Source organism: Notothenia coriiceps, unplaced genomic scaffold, assembly GCF_000735185.1.
Source record: "Notothenia coriiceps isolate Sejong01 unplaced genomic scaffold, NC01 NC01_scaffold00005438, whole genome shotgun sequence".
Lineage (NCBI taxonomy): Eukaryota > Metazoa > Chordata > Actinopteri > Perciformes > Nototheniidae > Notothenia > Notothenia coriiceps.
This window is the reverse complement of record NW_011338139.1, coordinates 1-11,000: the sequence shown is the minus strand read 5'-3', so window position 1 is coordinate 11,000 and position 11,000 is coordinate 1. Positions and strand designations below refer to the sequence as shown.

The 11,000-nt window shown below is 39.0% G+C and overlaps 1 protein-coding gene and 1 long non-coding RNA gene across 3 annotated transcripts; one reads left to right on the top strand and one right to left on the bottom strand.

The window, feature by feature from the left end:
- The first annotated feature begins 1,473 nt into the window (after window positions 1–1,473).
- LOC104942916 (S-adenosylmethionine synthase isoform type-2-like) lies at window positions 1,474–8,640 on the top strand. 2 transcript variants are annotated; one of them, XM_010768228.1, is made up of 9 exons: window positions 1,474–1,617; window positions 3,358–3,435; window positions 3,540–3,662; window positions 4,351–4,463; window positions 4,599–4,742; window positions 5,138–5,356; window positions 5,444–5,626; window positions 5,981–6,114; window positions 6,207–8,640. In XM_010768228.1, exons 3-9 carry the CDS (start codon window positions 3,560–3,562, stop codon window positions 6,307–6,309), a joined length of 999 nt encoding a protein of 332 aa, XP_010766530.1. In that variant the 5' UTR covers window positions 1,474–1,617; window positions 3,358–3,435; window positions 3,540–3,559; the 3' UTR covers window positions 6,310–8,640. The 2 variants fall into 2 exon arrangements, with proteins under 2 accessions (XP_010766530.1, XP_010766529.1); XM_010768227.1 differs by having other exon boundaries at window positions 1,474–1,799.
- An 891-nt stretch (window positions 8,641–9,531) lies between these two features.
- Window positions 9,532–11,000, bottom strand: LOC104942915 (uncharacterized). Its single transcript, XR_798060.1, has 4 exons — window positions 10,959–11,000; window positions 10,314–10,372; window positions 10,162–10,221; window positions 9,532–10,073 (listed from the first exon to the last, which is right to left on the bottom strand). It is a non-coding gene; the product is annotated as an uncharacterized lncRNA (long non-coding RNA).

Sequence of the window (11,000 nt, the reverse complement as noted above, 5' to 3'; positions counted from 1 at the left end):
TGTGTCTGTGTTTGAAAGTGTGTGTTTGTGGGTGTATATGTGGTTGTTCATGTGTGTGTGTGTGTGTGTGTGTGTGTGTGTGTGTGTGTGTGTGTGTGTGTGTGTGTGTGTGTGTGTGTGTGTGTGTGTGTGTGTGTGTGTGTGTGTGTGTGTGTGTGTGTTCAAAACAGAAATGTGTGAAACACGCATTTTTTTGGACCAGATGTTTTAAACTTTTAACTCTGTAGTTCTTGGTCTGTATTCTTGACATTTTAAAAGTAAACTAAAAAGGAGCATTTTACGTCCTCAGAGTAATGAAATGTAAACGTGCCCTTGTGACTTGAACAGTAATCTTAGATCAATGCTCTTTTTCCTCGCAGCCTTGTGAATACAACCCCTGTTCTACGGAGTCAGTGAGTGGGTGTACTCATTTGTTTGTTTTGCTTAATGGAAATGACATTTAATTGTGTGAGTGTGCAAATAAAACCAGAACAAAAAGAGTAAACGGAGCCAATACTGTTTATTGGACAAATACTCCAACAAGATGTGTATTTGTGTTTAAACATGGACTCAGTGTATTGATTGACTTTAAGACCTTTAAGTTAATCTCTTCAGCTTAACCTTTAAACCTTTTCAAATGATTTACCTCTATTTATTTATGTATAGTAACTTTGCTTTTAATTCATCTCTTTGTCCCAAATACATTTTTATAAGCTTATACGGATACAATGTTTAAAACACTTTAACAGCTAAACTATTTCAACATTTTCGTTGACAAAAATACTCAAACAACAAATCTAATTCTTATTTATCCTGTATGTATGATCATTACTTCCCAAGCACATGCATTTGAACTAAGACCTTATTATTTAATACAATTTAGACGAGCACGGATGAAAAGGTGTTTATAGAGGACGCTTTTAAGGTTTGAGCGAAAATGCATATGTTTGCATTCATTGAGTCAGATACAGATTTGTAGTATTTAAATTCGTCCCTTATTCACTTCAATTAATTGAGACTTTTCTAAGATTATTGGTTCCTCATGGAGGCATGTTAGAAAAACAACGTTTTATTCAAGAAGATAACAGTGTTAGTTATTTATTGTTGTTGGGAAAGTATAAAAGGAGGTGATGTACAAAGAAAACAACGGCAATATTCATGCATTCAGGGTCCGATCGTATCCCACAAAGACGATTGCTCGTGCTCTTTATAGCGCCACGGTTTCCACAGATGAATTTTTTGTGTATTTATTGTCAAAGCATTTAATGTATTGCTATCGGGATGTTAAGAGCATTGCATGGAATATAACAAGTGTTTCTGAAGTGAATTAACCACCCTACCTTTAAGCAAAACTACAAATATTAAACACCACTGTCAAGGTAGAAGGCATGGTAGAAGGATGCTTAAACGTCACTTCCCGGAATTTTTTTACTCCGAGGGACTTTCAATGTATTAAATTAGAGCACGCCCATTTGCACCACATGGTGTGTGCTCAACAACAACATTGGCTGCAGAGAAATGACTAGAAGGGCCTGAAGAAGTTGTTTAGGCAACAGTCTGACTCAATCTGCACTACACCCTGCTGAGGATACACGTGAAGCAGCGTGCTCACTGAGTGTTTGACAGCAGCAGATCCAGGTAAAGGCTCTAACAACCCTGCACGGCTTCACTAAAACTGCTAACTGAACGGCTAGCTTGTTAGCTTCCCGCCTGCTTATTGGGTAAAATGAACGGCTATCAGAACGGTTTCCATAACAACTCGCACATTGATGAAGACTGCTTCCTCTTCACGTCTGAATCAGTCGGAGAGGGACACCCCGGTAAGTTTTTAATGTATATTAACTGCATTCCTGGAAGTAGTTTTCCTTTATTGTATAATAATTAGCCTGATAGCACCCTGTTAGCCTCTCAAACAAGGTCACGTTGCTTGTTACTCTTAACGTAGCTCAGCGTGTTGTTGTGTGTCAGCTCTCCAATAAGTACCCTGCGCATCATCTCTGTTCCTCTATGTCGTCACCGTTAACAAGTGTATATTAAGTGGCCCAGCTGCATGTAATTGAGGCATGAAGTTACAACATACTTCATAAATGCTGGGGCAATGTTGCCAGCTTATGGAATGAAGTTGGAGCGTCGTAGCTGAATGCTAACCAAACGGTGGCTAACTGTTTAAGCTAACACGCTGAAGTTTCGTTCAGATTCCCAGCTTCTGGTTCTCCTGCGTGTGTAAACTTTACTTACTGAATGAGAAGTTACATTGTGTCTCATACTGTTGTGAAAGCATGTTAGAAAGGCAGGTAAAGCCTTTATGCTGTCTGAAACCCACTTACAACTTTGTCAAACCTATATTCTGTTATGAATAATACTAAAAAGGGAAGACTTCAGTACGTGTTTTTTATTTTGCCAAAACCTGGACCACATTGAACGAGGTCTCCTACAAAAATGTCCATACTTTCACTGAACTAGATTATCACAGATAGCAAGAGATACATATTCCACTTATGAAGTCTTTGTCGTATTTGTGAACATGCAAAAAAAAAAGAGGAGATTTCACTTCTTTTTAAAGGCCTAAATCTAGATTAAATTGAACCAGGTCCACATCAAAACGTACGTGAACAATGTTCTCTATGATGAAGCCTTTTTTTAGAACTCGATCAAGCATTATGGTAATTCGGAAACCTTTAAGTATGTGGTTCTGTGCTGTCAGTGAGGCTGAACTATACACATTTCGGCCTCCAAAGTATCCATTAAACTTCAAAACTGTTCATAAAAACTAAGCAAATAACAGTAGGCCTACTGTACATCTTCAGCATACTGCGTTTCAATTTGAGAACATTTTACAGCAGCTTGTACAATACGCTGCAGTTTCCGTCCTAAGTTGGGCACGCTTCATTGTTAATAGGCTTACCAGTAGTCCTAATTATAGGCAGTGCAGGCGCTTCTGGTCATCTGTGGATGTAACACAGTCACACACATTGTTTATAGTTGCAGGAACATAGAAGCACCTAAAGATATATCTACTAAAGTTGTGTTTAAGTGTACATTTACTCTGCTTACTTATTTGGAATAAATTCAAACTGCTTCGATCCTCTTAGAAATGCTGTCACACTAGTCCCGAATTGGGGTTTAGGGGGTTTATTGCAGTACATGTCAGAGAGTGAAGGCCTCAAAGGGTTTAGGAATTAAGGAGCTGTGGAAGGAAAAAGGCAAACATTCCTTATACAGCTGTAGCAATTATTTTATCAGTCTTTTCACTGAAACCTAATTGGCTAACTGGCTTGATAAGGAAATAACAATCAAAGTATTTTTCAGGCAAAAACAAGTTTCCTGCTTTACTGTTTTGTATCATATAAAACTGAATGTCCTTGTGTTTATTTACAGATAAGATTTGTGACCAAATCAGTGATGCTGTGTTGGACGCACACCTCAGACAAGACCCTGATGCCAAAGTAGCATGTGGTACGAAAGTGAAATCTTTGTTGGCTTTGACAACCTTCACCACCTTGTCCTTAATGATCTGTTTTACTTAGACTCTCATCCACTGTATGTCATTGTGTCCTCAGAGACTGTTGCTAAGACGGGGATGATCCTGCTGGCTGGGGAGATCACCTCCAGAGCCAGCGTTGACTACCAGAAGATTGTCAGGGAAACAATCAAACACATTGGGTATGACGACTCCTCCAAAGGTATGGTTTTAAAGTAACAGTTAAAACCTCTTTCCTAAACTATAGCAGTTATTTAAAATATGTGAGTATTTAGATTTACACATAGGATTGTATCAAATTACCCTAAAAATGTCCTCGTTTCGTATTGTAGCAGTATTGTCAGAATATGTAGCGAGAATTCAAGTTATTTTGGACTGCGATCATCCCACAAAATGAATGTTTTTCGGTATTGTACAAAAAATCCAGATCTACTTAAAGTATAAATACTACAGTCTATAAATACTTTCCAACAAGTAAAAGTCCCTGACAAATATCCATACTTAAGTAAAAAGTCAACAATTATAAGCTGCAAAATTGTAAAACTACAACAAAATTGTATTTAGGTACAGTACTTGACTTAGTGTACTTAGTTATTGTCCACTACCGGTGATATTATATACTAAACTATAATTTTGCATCGTGAAAACTGAAAAAGGGTACATTGAGCGAATGACTTCTGAATTTGAATATAGCAGCTAAGAAAACACTGATAGTCTTAAACAGGTTTGGCTACCTGACATTAAACCTTTTTGAATAAACAAACATACACAATGATATGGTCAACATGATGAGTGATCAGAGTTTTTAAATAAAAGTAAACATTTAAAAGGGTCTTGGTGAGGATTGTCATGTGAAACAGTTTACTGAGGCTCACGGTCTTGTTCTACAGGTTTTGACTATAAGACCTGCAATGTGCTGGTGGCTTTGGAGCAGCAGTCCCCCGACATTGCTCAGGGCGTTCACATGGATCGCAAAGAGGAGGACGTGGGAGCCGGTGACCAGGTCAGAGGGTTTTTAGATTTATGTTTGAGCATGATCCACAACCGGTTAACTGTAGCCATAAATGTGGTGTTACAAAGTTTATAATGTTTTTCTGAACTCTATTAATGCTGTGGTTTGTGACTGCACCTCTCACAGGGTCTGATGTTCGGATATGCCACTGATGAGACTGAGGAGTGTATGCCGCTCACTATCGTCCTGGCTCACAAACTCAATGCCAAGATGGCTGAGCTGCGCCGAGATGGGACGCTGCCGTGGCTCCGGCCTGATTCCAAAACTCAGGTAGGACAAAGAAATAACACATCATTTACAATGGTGTGTTTACATCACTTATGGCAAACTTAAGTAAATGTGGTATAGACTTAATATATGCATTTGCAGTGCGTACCCTAGGTTTGCTTTGGTGGGATAAGATTGGCTACTGGAAGTAAAAGGGGTGCTTTATGGCACTTCATAAATGATCCCAATGACTCTAATTGGTTTTAAGCACTGCGTCTCCTGAAAAAACACCTTGGTTGAATTTTGCCCTCCATGCAAGTTTTTACAGCCTAACATTTTTGTAACAGCAAACATATTTGATCATTTACTTTGCAGATTGAGATTGACAATAAAATAGTAAACCAATAAATGTATTATTATCTAATCTTATTCTTTATTGTGTTTGTTGTTCCCCTCAGGTGACTGTTCAGTACAGACAGGATCGAGGCGCCATGCAGCCGCTGCGTGTTCACACCGTTGTGGTGTCTGTGCAGCACGATGAGGCTATCGCTTTGGAAGAGATGCGCAGATGTCTGAAGGAGCAGGTGGTGAAAGCGGTCATTCCTAGTGGCTACCTGGACGAGGAAACGGTTTACCACATGCAGCCCAGCGGACGCTTTGTCATCGGAGGACCACAGGTGAGACAAGAGCACTTTAAAAAGTGAATAAAACATGAAAGTTGTGTTTGTCATAAATGTTCATAACTCCTGTTTTTCTTCCCACAGGGTGATGCTGGTCTTACTGGCCGTAAAATCATTGTGGATACTTACGGGGGCTGGGGTGCCCATGGAGGAGGAGCCTTTTCTGGGAAGGACTACACCAAAGTAGATCGCTCTGCAGCCTATGCTGCCCGCTGGGTGGCCAAATCTCTGGTGAAATCAGGGCTCTGCAAGCGGGTGTTGGTCCAGGTGAGTGTACAGCAAAGTAAAGTGACATCTTGCCCCAAATCGATTTATTACAGAATCATACATGTAGGCTTATAGATGCTTCCAAAAATGCAATAACAGTAATCCCACCCAAAAAACTGTCTTATGGCATGTGGAATAAAATATGTAATGGTTTACTCAGTTTACTCCAATTACCCCATCACAGAGTTCCTGTTGGTACTAGTAATGCTAATGCATAAAGAATGTAATAAAAAGTGAGAAACCTTGTTGTGTAAAAACGTATTGTATATGCATCTAATCTAAAGTATTATCTAGTAGTATCTAAAATGTCTCTCCAGCTTCACAAAAACATCTTAATGGGTTCATCTGTTTTAGGTAGCATATGCCATTGGGATTGCCCATCCACTCTCCGTCTCCATCTTCCACTATGGGACGTCCGAGAAGAGCGAGAAGGAGCTGCTGGAAATTGTGATGAAGAACTTTGATCTTCGTCCAGGAGTTATCGTGAGGTATCCTGTGGTGTCTCATTTCTCGTTTAGTTAAGATCCCATTTCACACATACTTTTGGTCTCTAAAAAAACTGTTTTCATTTCTGCCTTAGGGATCTTGATCTGAAGATGCCGATCTACCAGCGCACAGCAGCTTACGGGCACTTTGGTCGAGACCTCTTTACATGGGAGGTGCCAAAGGCTCTGAAATACTGAACCCCTTCCTCTAATCTTTAAGCGGGCACGAGGTGTACTACAGATAAACCTGTGCCCGTCTACTCCCTCCTTCATCCTCCTTTATCATCCTCCTCCCTCTTTCTCCTCACACACACAGCCACATCAGCGCAGCTTCTACGTCATGAAGACCATTCCCTTTCTCCACCTGTTAGTATTGTACACATCTCTATTAAACATAAAGAGTATTTGAGTTGCATGTATGAAGTTGAACAACCATGCTGGAAGAATTGCGCGTTCAGATTCGAGCAGTGCTGCCAGCTTTTGTTTATCTTTTATTCTGGCAGCTCGCCACATTTTGAATCAATAATGGCCATCTATATCCCTGATAATGCTAGTTAAGAATAGAATAACTTGATCTCTGCGGTATGTATTTAAACTTTATTTCTAAAAGATTTCCATAGTGATCCATATGGGCATTTGCTAGTATTCATGGTAATGCAGGATATTTCTTTTACTACTAGCTTTTATCTGGATCTATTCAAACTGGATCTCACTGTAGTGATCAGTGGCAGTTGGCGTGCTCAGTTTTTTTCTTCATGTAATTTCCCCTTACTGTGTTTGGTAACAAGCAGTCAAGTATTGCAAACAATCTCTGCCATGTTCCCCTCATAACCTCACCCTTTGTTTGTGTAATTCTGCTGGCACAAACAGGATCAATCACATGACTTGATTTGATATAAAATCAGATCATTTTCTCATTCGTGCTGTCCCTTCAGGCCATTTTCTTTCTGATGTTTTACAGAGAAGTCAGAAGCTGCTTTTGGTTTTGTTGGACTGCACCATAAAATCGCTACATTTTTTTAAATGTTTTTTCTTGGTTTAAATCTCATGTGAATGTTCCACATTTTTTTTTTTAACTGTCAATGTTTTCAAGATAAAGGCGTGGTACACTACACACCCTGCCTGAGCCGACTCTGGGTGTAGCTACAGAGAAACCCAGCTCAGTCGCCTCCAGGCAGGAGCTGCCTTTATTCCAGGGCAGCATCTTGTTTTATAAAATGGCTTTGACTACTGTGGGACAAGTAAGGATGGACAGCTGATTAATGTGTGCCACAATATTTCTTTATCTAAATAGTGGCTCCCTGACACCTTTTAGTCTCACTTGCGCACAATGTGAAAGGTAGATTTGTATGGCGGAAGATGAGGCCACAGACACACATTGCACAGTCGGCTAAGTGAATGTAAGACATTACATTACTGCTCTGGTCTTCCCAGCAGTTGGTGTTGTACTCATGCTGACGGGGGTCAGAATATGCTACTGTTCAGTTTAACTTGAATTGCACAGCACATTGGTTCTTAGAATTACCAAAAGTGGAAAAGGTCTCTATTTCAATGTTGTGTGTACTGTAGAGTAGTTCCTAAATTAATATTCAGCTTTTCTTTTTCTTTATTTATGTTTTTAAAACGGCATTCTTATACCAAACCGTAATGGATGGCACAAGTCTTTTTTTAAAGTTATTAGTTAGTAGCTAACTAATAAGTCCTGGCTTTATTGAGGGTTTAGGACAGAAATGCAGATAAAGTTGGGTGATGTGTGCCAGAGACCCTGGCCAGATTGACCCCGAATACGTTGTGTATACACTGTATATGCATTTCAATGCGTCCCTTTGACTTTACTCTCGAATGAGTATCTTCACAATATATTTGCTAATGCTAAGCCAGCTGCAAGCCCGAGTGAAGTCGGTTTTCAACTTTAGATCATCACGTTTGGTATTTTGTCTGAGCTGCGCGTAGTGTGTAGCCAGGTGGCAATGTTTCCTCATATAATACTCACATTAAGATTTGTTTTCTGCTCTGATGTCACTGATTCAGTTTGGCTCCTCGAGCATCACCTTGTGGATCTTCGAGTGTACTGCAACACAGAAAGGGCTGAGAGCATTTCTAATTAAGCTTGTAACAAAGTGATCATTCACTATAATAACTTTACCTCTCAAATATTTTTTAACAATATGTTTGCATCCTGTTGCTCCTCCACAGACGAGACAAATGCTTGGTTGGTGTTGTACAGAGAAACCAGCCTGTTTACATTCTCTCCTGTGGTTGGGTAACATTATTTACTGTTCAATAATTTGTATAACTTGATGAAGTTTCAGTGTGGTTGCTGAATGTGTAAAAGTGCCTTTTCTCTTTTGCTGCAATGCCCTTATCCCCCAAATATCCTACTCCTTGCCTAATTAAATCTGGCCCGATCCTCTAAACTGATGTGGTAAAATCTCCTGCTTCAACAATTCACACTGATGAGTCTGAGTTGTTGTTGAGTTCCTTTTTCAATGCCATTTAAAAATAAACTGCACTCTTCTTTATGCTCAATAGCTGTCCTTTTGGCTTTTTATTTTGTATCATGAAACGGATGCTGGTCATTTAATTTTAAGAACATACTCTACACACAGACTTCACCTTTGAGATTATGCAGTGCATAGTGTGGCGCGGCACGGTTGCGAGGCTCCACTAGCGCGAGGGTTTAGATAGTTAACTTAGTCTAAGTTATCTCAGTGGGTCTCAAACTGTTTGACCACCATTTATGTAAACATATATTTCCATTTGAGGGGGGAATGATTAGTAAAATATGCATGAATAAAAAGAAAACATTTTAAATAGGTGAAAAAAGGTAAACTTTTAAAACTTGTTGAGAGCTAAAACTAGTCTTTGCTGCTGCCTCAAAGAGGAGCAGGGGGGAGAGGGGGTAGACAGGTGAGGCTGGTTCAGGAGCACGGACACACTCACAACAATAAATGAACCAAAAATAAATAAACAACTTTCAAAACATTTTTATAGATCTGTTTCATCAGGGTGTTTCCATTGATCTAGTCTCTTTATTTCCCCCTCAAAGTGCACCAGATTGATGCATTTAACTCCAAAATGTAAAAAACAAATCTTGCACATTTTTTAAAATAGTAACCCCTGTCCATATGATTATTATAGGGTAGATTTAAACTTTAGGGCTTTCACTATGGGCAGCAACGCTGTAAATATTCACAAATAAATCCAGCAAAATGGCACCAAAAAAGCAGGTAGTGGCCGGCTGGGTGTATAATTCCCGGCCTGACTTATTGTCCCAATCCGGCCCTGTTTTACACTCAGTAAAATAATTTGTGTTGTATGAAAAAATTCACTTCACTTTGCAGTACTTACATTTTGTTTCATGTATCAGTTATTGATTTCCACCAAACAGCTGCCCATACAATCACACACTGACAAAAATAATATTTTTAAGCTGTTTATTGGCAGAAGAGGAGAAGAATGAAGTGATTAGTATGTATATAAGTGTGTTATATATAGTGTTGTATAATAAACATTTATTCAGATAATTCTCCTGCGATCATCTGACTGTATGAAGGATTACGAAAATAAACTAAACAGCAGACAAAGCAATGAAACTGTATGTACATAACAAAGATTGGTACAAAAATCTTGTCGAGGAAAGAGAATATTTGTGAAGACCTTTCATTTTTATATCCTCATCATTCAACTTTCTCTTCCTAGAGTTGAGCTTTGTATCTGTTTGTTAATACTTTTAATCCCATTACAATTCAAATCACCTTCTTGTTTATGATATTTTGTCAAGCTAGTTCCGGCAGGCGATGCAAAATCAAAAAATGCACAAGATATCGATCAGTGTGACAGTGTCTGGAAAGGTTATTTATCATAGAGAATGGCACAGGGGCCGAGCAATAAGTGAAATAATTGCAGCTTGCTGGTGAAAGATCTTGGTCGTCAATGGGAACATTGAAATCAGTCCAATCCTAAAAAGAGAAAAGGGAGAAATGTTTCTGCTGCTGTGTTTTCTATTTTTAATAACACAAATGTAAGTTCTAGTAGAAATCCACTTACTTTCACATTTTAAAGTGTGTTGTAACGATTCCAGGCAAATTTCTGACAGTAGAAAACAGTCTGTGTGGTGTAGAGAAAGCAGAGGTAATCACTACTTAGCATTCAGAAGTTAACCGTGTTTAGAGAGGAGAGGTTTTTTTTGTTTTACTTACTCCACATTTGAAGGCAGTCTCCATGTCTCTGCACCTGTATGTTGCCAAAGTGCATGGGTCTGAGAGGGACAACAACAAAAAACATGTGATATTTGAATTATTTGTTGATAGAAAATCTTTTAATTTTGATCATTGATTAGTCATCCTTTATCAAGTTAATATTTTTGTTTGGGTTTTTTCCCTGCTTTCCCACTGGTAAGATGTAATACTGGGATAACTTAAAGATATAATATGTGCAATCTCTACATAAGTAGACATGTGTTGTATTTGTTCTTGAGTTGTGTGCTTACGTCTACCAAATGTGTCCAAAGATGGTCAAACATGGGAAATCGGAAACTTAAGTCAAGTAATGGTGTGTTTCATTTGGCCACCTGAAAGCCCCTTTGCATGTGTTTTGGTTTCCTGCAAGGTGTCATAATTTGACATTTTCAAGTTTTATCCACATTTTTATGATACACTTTTAGGATGTTGGTCGTTTTTTACATTACGTTGAAAATCAGATAAGGCATTCAGGCCCTACTTTTTGATATTAAGTTTTCCAAAATCAAGCTTGTACTGTATGTGGTTGATTTAGAGAACCCTTGTTAAAATAAGTAGTTTGAAGATGAAGCCCTGCACACATCCCTGGGGGGGAACCAGACTCACCCACAACAGGAGCTTCCTGCCCGCCACACATATGGAGCAGAG

Excerpts from the sequence above, each read along its gene's own strand:
- LOC104942916 (XM_010768227.1), top strand. The coding sequence starts at position 1,706 with ATGAACGGCTATCAGAACGGTTTCCATAACAACTCGCACATTGATGAA. Across the intron at positions 3,436-3,539 it reads TGATGCCAAAGTAGCATGTG|AGACTGTTGCTAAGACGGGG; the intron begins GTACGAAAGTGA and ends TTGTGTCCTCAG. Across the intron at positions 5,357-5,443 it reads TTGTCATCGGAGGACCACAG|GGTGATGCTGGTCTTACTGG; the intron begins GTGAGACAAGAG and ends TTCTTCCCACAG.